This window comes from Emydura macquarii, unplaced genomic scaffold, assembly GCF_026122565.2.
Source record: "Emydura macquarii macquarii isolate MOO-44397 ecotype Brisbane River unplaced genomic scaffold, CSIRO-AGI_Emac_v2 contig_3477, whole genome shotgun sequence".
Lineage (NCBI taxonomy): Eukaryota > Metazoa > Chordata > Testudines > Chelidae > Emydura > Emydura macquarii.
The window spans coordinates 3468567-3483419 of record NW_027133614.1 but is presented as its reverse complement, the minus strand read 5'-3'; the positions used below and the strand labels follow the sequence as shown (position 1 = coordinate 3483419).

General features: G+C 39.4%; 1 protein-coding gene across 1 annotated transcript in view; it reads left to right on the top strand.

Moving 5' to 3' along the window:
• The window catches only part of NIBAN1 (niban apoptosis regulator 1), a 93244-nt gene that overhangs the window by 43389 nt on the left and 35002 nt on the right, over window positions 1-14853 (top strand). The window contains exons 2-5 of the mRNA XM_067535154.1: window positions 3291-3421; window positions 4946-5077; window positions 5846-5960; window positions 7658-7825. Of these exons, the coding sequence (XP_067391255.1) occupies window positions 3291-3421; window positions 4946-5077; window positions 5846-5960; window positions 7658-7825 (546 nt within the window). The remainder of the gene's footprint in view (window positions 1-3290; window positions 3422-4945; window positions 5078-5845; window positions 5961-7657; window positions 7826-14853) is intronic.

Sequence of the window (14853 nt, the reverse complement as noted above, 5' to 3'; positions counted from 1 at the left end):
CAGGCTGGGAAACAGTCCGTTACAGACTAGTGATGGATTTAAGCTCTAGTAGCTTAGACCAGTGGCTCTCAACCTTTCCAGACTACTGTACCTCTTTCAGGAGTCTGATTTGTCTTGCTTAGTTTGCCTACCCCCAAGTTACACCCACTTAAAAACTACTTGCTTGCAAGATCAGACATAAAAATACAAAATCTCACAGCACACTATTACTGAAAAAGGCTTACTTTCTTATTTCTACCCTAGAATTATAAAGTAAATCAATTGGAATAGAAATATTGTACTTACATTTCAATGTATAGGGTATAGAGCAGTATAAACAAGTCATTGTCTGTATGAAATTTTAGTTTGTACTGACTTCGCTAGTATTTTTTTATGTAGCCTGTTGTAAAATTAGGCAAATATCTAGATGAATTGATGTATTCCCTAGAACAGAGGTTCCCAAACTGGGGGATGGCCCCCCCCTGTGGGGGGCACAGAATGTATTCTTCAGGGGGGCATGAGAAGCTTTAGGAAAAAAAAGTGTACTGTGCACATTTTACCCACTGGCATGAATAACTAGCCAAGCTGATCCCTCCAGACAGATCAGGTCCTCGGCTGGCGCTGTGCACTGGATTCGAGATGGCGCTATGCATTTGGACAGATTTCTGTTAAGCTTGCATAGCATTATACAAAGTTGTTGCCATCTGTACTTTAATCCGTTTGCTATGATGCGATGTGCAAGCATCAATCATAGGGCAGTTTTGCTTTTGCTCTTATTACAATGGATCATGGGCTCTGTTTCAATCAATGCCTTGCTGCTTTTCATATTTAGTGAGAGTTGCATGTTGGTTTTTCTTTATCGGTATACATAATTGTGTGGCAGGGGAGGGGGCATAAACTACTCCAGACACAAAGAAGGGGGGCGGGATCAAATAAGTTTGAGAAGCACTTCCCTAGAAGACCTCTGTACCCCCTGGTATGCGTACAGGGGTATGCGTACCCCTGGTTAAGAATCACTCTCTTAGATCCTCTATGACAGAGCAACTTGACATTGAAAGTTTGGAAAGAGCCTCAGGGAAGGAAAAGACCAAGTTTTTTTAACAAGCAGGACATATTCTCCCTATTTATTTATTAAGCCTCAAGTCTAGGTGGGTCAGGACTCCCCTTTCTTGCCAGTGTAACCATGCTAAGACTGTCCAATTTCAGGAAAAAGACTATGAAGCAGGCCCTGGGAGCCTTGTCAGTGAAAAACAGGCACGTTTCACTGATAGAGTGGGAAAAATGATGCTTGCCTGTCAACCTCCTTTTTACAAAGCATGGTAGGAAGGGAAAGAGCTGGGGCCCTATAAAATGCAAGCTCTTGACAGTGCCTTCTGCTGACCTGGAGGAGGTCTCCTATGTGAAAGACCTTTTTAATTGTATAGCGATGATTTTGAAAACTCTCACTGACCACTTAGGAGTAACTCTTTTATGTAATCCTTTGTCTGGGAGCCAGTTGTGATCTCCTGCATGTTTGCTTAACTCCCTTTGAGGTCAATGGATTCCACAAAATTGGGCCCCTTGAGACTGCCAGACCAAAGAACAGAATGAAATCCCTTTCCTCCATCTCCCAGGCTAATTTTGTTCAATTTACTAATGAAAAGAGTATGTGACAGATCTGAAAACTTAACTTAACCTGGGATCTGAGAGTCAAGCTGGATCTTTCCTGCTCATATGGCCATTCTCAACAATAATGATTCCACAGGCCACTTCTGGAGCTACACTGTATGTAGAGGAATTGTACACCTGTGGCCCAATTATTTTCCGTGGAATTATGGAGCTGTATCTGTCTTCTGTGTGGTTGTAGAGGTATAAAATGAGAGCAGAATTGAGCCCTTTAGTTGGAATTTGGTCAACAGTTCTATTAATGCACAAGTAGGAATGGAATCGAACTCACTCTCTTAGCTTTGCTGGTTCTGCAGGGTGAATAGGAGTAAAAAGCAGTGTAAATTTTATTTAAAGTCCAGGAGATGTGGCTCTCAGGACATGCAGGAAGAAGATATGATGAGTAAATTCCTATTAAATTTTTTTTGGTCCGAATTTGCCAATTTGTCAAAATTGAAACCTTTTTTTGCGGAGATGGTTTGATTTTGAAAAAGTTCTGAGCTGGAACCCTGCCAGCCAGCCCACCTGCTGGACTGTTTTCGTAGTCAAGGACCCAAGCACTCCTACAGTCTATAATTCTGGGGCAGCCTGCCATGCAGACTGTCCCAGAGTCAGGGCTCCAGTTCCTTTCATGGAGAATCTTGAAATTTTTGGATTTTGTTCCAAATTGGAACTAAACCAAAATTTCAAAATATCAGAAACCGTCACAACAGAGAATTAGCTTTCTCCACCCACCTCAGATAAAATACCTTTGTAACTGAGCTTCCATAGTATCAATAAAGAAGCAATGTTGTCTAGTGTGTAGACTGAGAGACCGGAGTGCTAGGTTCTGTCCATGTTCTGCAACTGCCTACTGAGTCTCCTTGGGCAAATCATTTAACTTCTGTTTTAGTTCCTTGTCCATGAAGTAGGATAATTTTATTTCCTTCCCTCACAGGAATATTGAATATGTATTAGTTATTTGTAAAGGGCTTTGAGATTCTCATATAGGAAATTATAGAAGTATAAAGTAGTAGTATTGGAGCTGATGACATTTGGAGTCCAAAAATAATAAAAACTATTTTTTAAAAAAACGTTTCCCCATATAGCAGGTCTGTGTCTTATTTATGAGAAAAGATCACAATGGTCAAGAGATTAGAGAAAGGTTTCTGAGCCAGCAATAAAATCCGATGATGTGAGAAGGTTGGCTAATTTGCATGAACATGCCCCAATATCTTGTGTATATCTTTTTTTTGGGTGTGAAACCCTTGTCTGCCTGCTCCGGTACATCAGCTAATCTGTGACACTATGTCACGAGAATGGTAAAATAACATCTTATCTTATAGGAAAATATGTTTTAGTAAGTTTCAAGAAAACATTTAGGTAGTTACAGTATATGAATAGGGACAGCATTTGCAGTAGATTGTGTAAAATAACAGACTATTAATTCTTCTTAGTTTGGGGCACAAATGGTTCACCAGCTGGGGTCAAGAAGGAAACTTCCATTGTGTTTATTATAGTATCACATAGTTGAGTGTACTTATGGGTTTCTGACTTGCTCTGAAGGAATGAGCATTGGCTGCTGTTAGACAGTATATTGAGGTGGAGTAACTACTGATATGGTTTGTACTGCAATTCCTAAAATTAATATAAATTAAATGTAATTATTCTCATATGTTCTGTTTCAGGAAAAACCGAGGCTGTAATCAAAAACTTCAGCCCACACTACCAACGCCAGTATGCTGTTGCTTTCTGTGAGCACATACAAAATGACTTGGAACAGCACCAAGATTTCCAGTCTCAATTCCTGAAAACCAAGGTAACAGGAGATCTTGGGGGAATCTTGTATAGTACTTTAGGTTCTGTGATGTTGCCCTACAACTATGCTCTGCTAGCACAGAAACAGCATGCCTTATTAGCATAACTATCTTAAATGTACACAAAATGCACTGAAAAACGCAAGATTACATCTGTAACCAAAAGAGGCAGAATTTCAGACATGCTGAACACCCGCAACTGCAGTTAATGTCAATGGGAACAGCAGATACTCAGCACCTCTGAAAATCAGGGCCAAAGTACCCTAACTGTGACATATATACATAAAAAATAGACAATGTATTTCCATTTTCCTTACTTATATTTTTGGATATCTTTTTAATGGCTTGTAAATTTGCACACAAAACATCCTGGGTGCATATATTTTACATGTAAACCCATGCGTGTTTAAAACTATGGTGTGTGGAGTATGGGGGTAGATCTGTCACACACTTGCAAATACAGATGCAGTCAGCACCCTAGAACTGGTTTTTTTTGCACGTAGGAAAAATATTAAAGATGTGTATAAGTGTGACTTCAATTCCTGTATTTGAGGTCTTTTGAAAATTTAGCTCTGTTTTGTAGTTTAGACATCAAGTAACTTGTTTTACCTTTTTGGGGAAGAGAGTATTTTGGAACAAGAAAAATACTGGTATGAAACATACATTTCAACAAGGGTCAAATTTGGTTGGGAGGGGAGGATTAGTGGGGCTCTGACCACTTGCAAAGTTTTGTAGGTATCTCAGGATAAAGATGATACGTTTTGGTGGAAGTTTCTGTGAGAGAGTTAGCCAAATCTGTAAGCCATGTCTGCAGGATTCCATAAGAAAGGCCAGTACTAATTCATGGAATAAGCTATATCAGCATGCATGTATGATTTTAAGAGAAGGAAATGCAGAGAAATGGACCTTAATCAAGAGATGGCTGTTAACCTAAGGATTTCACTTGGGTTGGCCTGGAATCACAAATCTTCACCTTGAGAGGTGTGGAACCGCAGAGTTTATACTGTTTATGTGGGTTGGCTAGGCAAAGAGCCAGCACTCAAACACAAGGATTGCTCTTCAGAAAGATATATATGTAACAGTGACAGCAAGGCCGAAAGAAGTATAAATGAAAGAAACCTGTGAAATGTTTTATGTCCATAGAATTGATTCTTTTAATCATAAAGTTAGTTTCCAAATAAAATGGTCTTTTCACATGTAATGGAGAAGGACCTGGGAACAGTGGGCCAGCTCTGCTGAAATACTGACATCCAAAACAAAAGATCAACTTGTTCATCTTACCACCATGAAAACTGAAAGTTTCATAAGAACTCTTCAGCCACAGAAATCTAGAAATAAGTTTTGAGAGAATTAGGCCCATGAGTGCCCAACCCTCTAAAGCCAGAGGAATTTGATCATCTGCGTTGCATCTACATTCAAGCAGATGATCCTTACTCTGAATTTCTTTGGAAAATTCAGAAGGAAATCCTTCAAATAGCCAATATTTGTGGAAAAAATGCTTTCAAATCTGGTAACTTTCTTTTCAGCCCCTTGTGGGATCTGGGATGATCTTGTATGAAGCAGAGTTGTTGCATTTTGCTGAAGATCTGAAGAAATGGAAGGAAAGATATATTGTGATAAAAAATGACTATGCCATGGAGATCTTTGAGAGCAAAGAGGTAAAGCTTCACTCTCTCATGTTCCTGCTACCGTGGAATTGGTAACATATGACTGGGTCTATTGCACCACATTATCTCCGCTTGATTAAAAAAAATTATTGAATAGTCCCAAACTTGCTGATAATGTGAATAGATGTGGATTCTAGGCTTTATTATTATTTATAATTATTGCAGATTATTATTTTTAATATTATGAATAATGGATCAAATTCTGCCCTCAGATAAGCAGGTGAAACTTCCATTTAAAGCACTTTTCATTGACCAAACATTTTGCAAGTATTAACAATTAATCTTCACAACACTTCTGTCTTCCCCAAATAATTTATCCATTTATCAACATTTCTAAGGTGTGTCTCACTGTAGTATCTAACCTTTGTTTCTGGAACTGGAATTTAACTAGCATTTTATCTGTTGATTCCCATGTACCACAGTGCAGCTTTCTGTTTAGCAGTAACATTAGCCCTGCAATAGTGCCAATCTCCAAATTAGTTTTAGCCAGCAAACTAAGCAGATATGGATTGGAAGATGCACGGTGCCAGACAAGCAGAACCAAAGGGCCATTTTTGTACACTTTGCTGACCTTTTTACACAAAATTATTCAGATTTGTTGCTTTCAGGAAATAGAGCTGAATTTAACCAACCAAAACTGCTCTCTTTAGGGAGGATCTATGTACTAGTGCCCTGTAAATGATTTGGGAATATGTTATAGGCTGAGACTATCCTTTTTTAATCTTTGTTTTGACAGTCTTTTGTGTCCCTCCCCCCCAGGCCTACCAGAAGGGAGTCAGCCCTAAATATCGGATTCTTCCTGCAGGAGGCAAAGTACTGATCTCAGAAGAAGATTACAATTTGCTGTCTGATAAGCATTTTCCGGACCCAGTTGGTAAGCACTGTCAGTAATCGAAATCCCAGATCTCAAGCTCTTTTCCCACAAAGTCTTTTTTTGTTTTTTGTTTTAAGACCTTGAGGCTATGTTTTAAACAATGTAACAGAAGATGAGTGCTGCGTGTTTTCCATTATCGAAACATAATTCCAGAAGACCACACACTACATGCTATTAATTAAAGGATAAATACTGAATGCTTGTTGTCATGCTGTCACTACAAAATAGTTTTGCAAACTGCACAAAGCAAAACCACAAGGAGACTAGAAAATACCACTTTCCCATATTTTACTTATCCCCATAACCAGAGGTCATTTGTCTCCTTGATTGGGTGTCTCACATATAGATAGCAGGGAAGTTGTTAATTGTAGATAATAGTTCCATGTTACTTTGTGTAGCTTATACACCACAATGATTTTTCCTCCCACGAAGATAAAAAAAGCTCTAAATCTAAGGGGCCATTGTGGATCTGGAACAGCTAAGGAGGGGGATAAGGGACACAGGTGTCTTTCCACCACCTTTCTGCCCCCAAGTCTTTTTAGTGCTGCTCTAACGTGAGACTGTTGGCCGAGAATTGCCAGAGGCAGCATGCTTCAGCCATGCCTGGCATGGTTCTAGAACACCTGGTAATACAAATTAATAATAATAATAATAATAGACCAGAGAGCACCAAGAGTGGAAAGCATAGAGGAGGCTACACCAGCTTTAGGCCATCTGGGGACTCCCCTATACAAAAACTCCCTAGTTGCCCTTTTCTGACAGCTCTGCAAAGATCTGACTTTGTGAGTTTAACATCTTTACTGCAGCAAAGTCTCTAAAAGAGACTGTAAATGGAATTGCCTGTTCCACACTGCAAAGCATAGATACAAAGATTTGTATTCTACTTAACTATAAATGGAGTTCTACAATATCAGTGTGCACCATAAGCTGGTCCAGACAGAAACATAAAATGATGGACTTTGGACCTTCTTTGATCTGTCCAAGAGCACAGAATTGCAAAGAGTTTTCAGAAGACAGTGTGTCAGGGCTCAAATGGAAGGAAAACTAGGCGTGAAGAAATGCACATTGTTCCTTTTTGCTTAAATATAATTTGCTCAATACATTGTACAGAGGAGACAGTAGGGAAAGAAATGAAAATTCCCCTTTCTTAATTTTTTTTTTACCATGAAAGCCCTGCTGCCTAGCCTTATTAATCATCAAAAATTGAGTCTCCAAGGTGCCTAAACTTTGCCCAGTTGAGCACTGCATCTAACTTCAATACAGGGGGTGCTGGAAGAATTTGTATAGTGGGGATGCTGGAAGCCATTGAACCAAACTGTAAACCCTGTATATGATGGAATCCACTTCCAACCTGGGGGTGTGGGAGCACCCCCAGCACCTCTAGTTCCAGCACATATGCTTGAATACAACCATGTGCCTCTGTAAAATGGAAGTCCCACCTGCAGAGATTACAGGTTCCAAGCATGCAATGCTGCAGTCTGATCTGAGCAACCATTTTCTTGAATAAAGGTGGACCATTTCATCCTGAGACCTGTGCTTTTCCTAGGCCAAATCTCCATGATAAAGAAGAAATGTTGTTTGACTACTCTAATGCATTTATTTCTCCTACAGCTTTAATCACAAGGAAATGTTACATTGGGTGAAAAAGCACAAAAACTTGCATGTTTTTAAACCAGGTGTTTCTATTTATTTGTTAGCTTCTAATGAGAAGGAAAATGTCCAGGCATTTGTTCTCCTGCCAAAAGAGTTTCCAGTTTACCTGTGGCAGCCCTACCTCAGACACTGCTACTATTGTTTTGAGGATCCCGAAGCTCAGAAACAATTTAGTGCAATCCTGAATGACTGTGTCAGACATTTAAACCATGGTAAGTGCAACAATGGCTTCCTTCTGTGCACCCGTGACCTGTGGTTGTCTGATTAGCCTGCTGTCTGATCCATCTTGTGGAAAAATAAAATATTATAGGAGTCACGTTCTGTCTGGGAGGTACTTCCTTGTAGGTGCCTTGACCTGTATTAATGTACATCATTTTCTTTCAGTGCTACAGCTATACTTGGTTAAAGTTAAACTATATTTTGGCAAGTGTGAGCAAGTTACTTTTTAGTAGGATTCAAGCAGTTATTCAACATGGCTTTGATAAGTTGTAATGTGCTTGGATGCAAAACCTGTTGGCCTCTTTGAAATGGCCTCTTTCCAATCCCTGTAGGAGGTTTAAAACCTGTAATATAATATAAAACCATCCAAAGAGTTTATTGGGCTCCTGCTGTATTATGTATACATGGTCTACTGGACATATGATGTGTGCTGGCAGCAAGGTGTGAACGCTGTTAAACAATGTCCTAACTATAACCATTTTTGGTCAAAGGTTATAGAAATCATATGGTAGAGATCATACTGAGATTACGACGGTGCATCCATGGTGGAGTTAGAATTAATGTTTTCTTTGTGGGAAGCTCACTCCTCTGCTGATGGCAGCACAAAGGCTATGCACCAATTAAGAGCTCCCGGCAGAACCTGAGTGGTGCATACACTCTGTGATTTTTCTCAATATTTGGGATAACAAAGCTTTTTTAAAACCATGAGTTCACTATGACTATAATTGGTGGGAGTTTTTTTACACTGACTTCAGTGGGAGCAGAATCAGTACATGTAGAAAGAGAAATTGCTTTAAATCTTTGAGACAGATGCAAAATACTACAGAATATTTTCTCACAAGAAATGCTTCCAACCTCCAGAGCTGAGGCTGTCATTCCCTCTCCTAATGAGTTTTGACCGTTCATATCTAAAGAAACGACCAAGGGAAAAATGGTTCATTTAACAGCAAAAGACAGCTTCATTCCTGCCTTCATTCAGGGCTCAGTCCCCCTTCTCACTTATTGAGATGCATATTGCAATATGTGTCTAACTGATTTTTTAAGGTATTCAGCTGTTGGCACCCATGAACTCAATGGTGGTTGTAGGCAGGTGCTACCTTTTCAGTCACATAAACCCAGGAACACCTGGGGACTCTGTGCCTCATCAGTAAACAAATGGCACAGTCTCTGTCAAGGCCCCACAGCCCTCCTGTAGGGACCAGGTGTGGATGATCATGCCTAATGGTTAGAGTCAGGAGCATGGAACTGGAGCTAGATGCCAAGCCAGGAGTCAGAGCTGAAGTCAGAATCCAGGGTAGGTCATTGGAGCAAGGCAGGATATAGGATCCAGGAACAGATGGGGTCTGGAATTAGGAGAGCAAGAATGGGAAGGACCAGGTAGGGAGTAAGAGCTGAGGAGTCAGGTAAGTAAGCAGGGTCTGTAGCACCAGCCAGTCAAGGATTCAACTAGCTGGTCAGACAATTTCCTGTTCCTCTGCCTCTTTCTGGTTTAAGTAGTGCCAAGCAGCGGAGTTGGATGTCTCCCCAATCAGGAACTTGGTGGGTGGGGCCCTTTGTGAGCTAGAGCTTTGCTAGCCACCTTTTCTACTGGTTGAGGTGAGCTGCTGGGTGGCAGCTTCAGTTTCAACAGTGCCTGGGGACTCAGGGTTTGAGGCCTGCAATCCCTCCTCCCTCCTTTCTGTTCCTTCCTCATTTGCAAGCTAGTGCCAAATTTAAACCAAGCAAGGCACCAGCCAGAGATTTTTCCCTACAATTTCCCTCTGGTTACCCTGTACAAATCTGGGTAAGCTGCTCTAATGCACTTCTCTCCACAGATGTAGGTATACTAGTGGCTAAAAACCTAAAGTAAACACAACCTCAGTCACAGGATACATAAAGACTACCAAATTAGGGCCAGATTTATATATGTGAAAGGCCTCTGTTTGGGAGGAACACATATGCACTTGGCACTTTCAAGTATCTTGAAACTATACAGCTTCAACAAATATTCCATGTATAACTGCCATCTGAACCCAATTTCCCACAGCATTCTTAAAGGGAAAGTTTCCCCTGGTGGTTTATAATTCTGATTAGTCTGCTGTTTTCAGCTGTATTCATACAGTATGAAAGTGCTTCAAACTGAAAAGCAACACTTTGGTTCTACAGTGAGTTACAGAATTCAGGATAGGAATAGAATCATGTTTTCCTGGCATTGTGTAAGTCTTCTGTGACTTGGACTTTTTGTCAGGTTTTGGATTTTGTTTTCCTTCTTATTCGGCAACTATTAACAGACTTGAAAGAGCTTTTGGCAGCCTCTTATTCTTAACTTAAATTCACCGTGTGTTCTGGGAGTAGGTGACCTAAGAGGTCATTTCCATCTTAATGTGTGTGATTCAGTGTTTTATTATATTTCATACATTTCAGCTGTTGCTGATATGTGTGCCTGTTCCATGACTTCTTGCCCACCTCGCTTCTCTTTCCTGAAGTCAGGCTTTTATCTGATGCAAGATTTTTAATATACACTAAGGCATTTTTACCAAAGCACATTATATTTGGTATATTCCCACTTAAGAAAATTTAACTTATTGTTAAGGTTGCTAAATGCAAATCAGAATAAGACATATCATTATATCAATAGAAGAGCCCCGGCATTAAAAGGTAAGGAAATTGCAAGCTAATGTTACATAACTCTTATAATCTTACAAGCAGTTCCTTGTGAACACACCATTATCAGAAAATGTTGCACTGACCAGCACCCAAAGAAACTTAACTCTTCCCTTGGAGAAAATATTCCTAACAGTTATTTGAGGGAGTTAATATTGGTTTATATGCTTTCTCTTATAACCGTGTGAAATACATTAATTGTATTCATGTCAGTATTTTATAAAGTCTATGCTTTTGCACAGTCATTTGCAATCACACAACCAGACATTTTATCAATTCACTACTACACAAATGACCCATAACTAGTAGTGTCCACTGATCATGGGACAACATGATCCACACACCCATAACTAGACAAACATCATGAGACACGAAACTATTGTATGCACATATCCCAATCCTAACTCCCATGCAAGGTCATAAAACTGCTCTGTATATGAAAACTGCAATTGTCAGTGTTGTAACAAACTATCACACTTAGTAGACAGAACAAATACATGCACAATGGCAGTTATACACACAATAGTCTGTAAATCACATTTTCAATTCTCTACCTGATTAATAGGCATGATCATATTGCATAGAGAACTACAGGGATTTGGTGCTGGTAGGTGAGGAGGTTGTTTGTTTTTTTTGTTTGTTTGTTCGTTTGATGTGTATGAGAACTGAGTGTTAAAGTTGGTGTCAGGATTGCATCTGTAACCTTTACTTTGTGAGTTACTTTGGTTTTTAATGTTTAGACTATTAGAGCTTGTCTACACTTAGAAGCTGCAGCAGAGCAGCTGTTGCACTACAGTTCTGCTGCTGTAGCACTTCAGTGAAGAGGTGGTAAGTTAGGTCAACTGGAGAATTCCCCCATCAACCTTGTACTGTCTACACAGGGGGTTAGGTCGTCTTAACTGCATCGCTCAGGGATATGGATTTTTCACACCCCTGAGCGAAGTAGTTATACTGACCTAATTCCCTAGCGTAGACTAGGCCTTAGTGATGTCTGTAGTAGTATGTCTTGTTGTTGAATTGCATGTAGCAACCTTAACTATACACGAACAAAGCTTTTTGTATGTCAATTTCCTAGATTAAAATAGAAGAGAAACACAAGGAGTCCTGAAAGTTATATATGCAATCAGCAATAACTCACTTAAAGTATTGTACATCAGAATCTCTTTTACTGAGATAAGGAACATTAGTCAAGGCACCATTCTCCCCAAATCTTCTCAAAAAGTGCTAGGTAGCTTTAATTTTTGCCAGGACAGCTGCTAGAAAAGGGCCCAAGGTATCTAGATGCAATGTTGTATTTGAAATAGCCATGCTATTTTTCTGCAAAATACCATGGGGAGTTCTGTGCTGGAGTTTATAATGCTGTTTTATAGCTGAAAATTCTGTAGTTTTTTGTTTAAAATATTTGTTTTCTTTCAAGAGACAAAGTTAATTACTTCATGCACACTGATATGTCACGCATGGGTGTGGGAAATCCCCTAACCTCCAGTATAGATAGTGCTAGGTGGACTGAAGAATTCTCCCATCAACCTAGATATAGCCTCTCAGAGATGTGGAGTACCTATACTAATGGAAGAACATCTCCCGTCGGTATAGGTAGCGTCTTCAGTGAAGCGCACGGCAGCATTTAAGTGTAGAGACGCCCTCAGATTTGAAGTCATCTGATTTTCTTTGTTATCAATGCTTTGGTTACAAATTTTGCACCTTTTTTTAGTCCAATTCAGCTGCAGTTAAAGAATATTTAAAAATTTTGGGAGTGACTGAACCAATCAGACCCTGATAGTCATGGTACCAAAAAAAGATTTGCAGAAATTGGTGTATACGTTGCTTTTTTTGAAGCAGTCTCACTTGGCAAATTCACTGTTTGATTAATATGAGTGTAGTAATCAGTCAGATGTAGGGATCAAAATGGGAGTTGCCCAAATAGATCTTTATAACATTGATCCACTTTTTCAACTTTCTGGCTACATCAGGTTTTATTGTGAGGGTAAATCAAATGCAACTTGATTTTAAGCTAAGCTTGCATTTGCTTCTCTATTTTGGTTAGCTTTTGGAGCCAAATATATTTCAAAGTCAGTATCGCAACCTTTCTAGTTCCTTTTCACCACTGCTAATTGAAGTCTCTGGCAGAAGTGGCAATGTCTCATTGGCTTCAATGATGCAGAATAAATGTGTATAGCACAGTTGTTGTGGGAGAGTGGTCAAAGTAAACATACATGGCTAGTGCAAGTTTGCCACTGCTGGTCACTCACCAATGCCTCAAGAGGTGATAGGGTGATTTTAAATGTATTGATACAGTAACACAAACATCCAAAGCCTCCCTCTAGTACCATACCTTTCCTTGTTCCACCAACAGTTTAATAAATAAGGAATACAGTGGATTCTTGGGGGGACAGTTGCATGTCTAGCCTACAAGTCTTGAGTGCTGCAGATAATTTCTCATTGCAATTGCTGATTAGTCATGAGATGAAGAAATATTATACTGAGCATACTTGCTCAGAATAATATTGAGAAATCAAAGCTTTTCCTCTGTGAAGAAGTCAGCAGTTCTGTGGAAATAGAGACAGAGACATTTGCAAGTGACTCCTTACATAGGCAAATCGCATGCACAAATTCTTTTTGTGCTTTGAACTAATGTGGTTTTGCATATACAAACAGGTGATTACAGAATTTTGCACGTGTCCTTAGAGGCATGTTTTAAAATTTGGCCCTAAGGCCCAGATTTTTAAAGGTGTTGGGTCGTTAATGCAGACGCAGCATTGCACCACTTAGCTGATTTAGGCACTTTAGGAGCAAAATCCCATTGACAGTTGACATTTCACAAATGAAACCTAGGCTTCTAAATCAATTAGGTGTTGTAATGCTGAATGCAGCAACACCTAAATACCTTTACAAATCTGGGCCAAAGAGCTTAAGTGAAGCCCACTGAAATCAATGGGAGTCTTTCTGTTGACTTCAATGGACACTGGGATCAGACACAATGGACACAATGGATCAGGTACTAGATGAATAATGTATCTGGATGAACTTCACTGTCTAAATATTCTCAAGTGAAACAAATGGTTTTGTGTATTATGAAAGAGGATTTCTCAGTGAGTTAACTAAATAAGACACACAGGTCAATCACAAAACATCCTTTGCAAAGGAGGCTTTTTCAGAGCCAGGAGATTTATAAGAGTAATATTAGTGAGACAGAGTAAAATGGCATAACGATGAGTTTTGAGATATTAAGATAGTAATTCTTGGCCTCCTCCCTCTTAGATTTGGTGAATCATATCAAATTTAACCTTAGATGTTTTGTTCCTCAGTAATGAGGCATAAAAGTCAATCAGTTGTTTCGGGGAAGGCATAGTCAAAATGCACTGGAGAAGATATGTTATTTTCTGGTTGCAGCATTACACAATTTTGTCACTTCACTGTTTTCATGCCTTATTTGATATGGCACTCAGAATATTTTCCCAGGGTCACTACATTTATTTTTTCCTTTAGGTAACATTGAAATGAGAAGCTAATTTTTTTTCTAAATTGACATTCACATAGAGTTTTGTTTTAAAAGTACAAATGAGCTGGGCAAAAGATAGTAGCCACTGAGAGAGATTCAGGAGCAGGAATGACTTGGGGACACTTGCTCCTTGACTAGTTGTGGTTGGAGAGTGTTGATAACGCACTGAATGCAGATCTATAACAGCCTTAATTTTTAGTGAATGTATAGCTTCACTCAAGACTTGCAAAATCACCCACTTGAGAATTTGCAATTCATAACTGATTCAGAAATAAAATGATAGTATTGGTTAATGAACTTGTGTCCTAATATGCAGTGGTGTTGTAGCCTTGTTGGTCCCAGGATATTGAAGAGACAAGATGGGTGAGGCAATTTCTTTTATTAGACCAACTTCTGTTGGTGAGAAAGACAAATTTTCGAGCGCGCACAGAGCTCTTACTTTCGAGCGCACACAGAGCTCTTCTTTAGGTGCTCTGTGAAAGCTTAAAAGCTTGTCTCTCCCCAACAGAAGTTGATTCACCTTGTTTCCCTTGTGTCCTAATACTCATTTGTCAATGATTGGCCTGATAAAACTGACAGCAGAAAAGAGAACCATTTGACTACCAAATGATGTTCTGTGGTTTTAACTTTTCCTCTGTACATTTTGCCTGTTAATATGGGAATTTTGGGGATTGTGAGTAGAGGAAGAAGTTGATAACCATCATTTACTAATTAAAAGCTAATCCTTCCAAGCTTATGTGGAACTTAGATCCCAGTAAGTAAATGATTTTACGTCACAGCTGCACCTTTTCCTTGCAGTTTTTAAAAGAGGCTGCTCTTGCATTAAAACCACCATTTTACTAGCCCATTGCTGGACCTTCTCATGTCCTGTGTGAAATC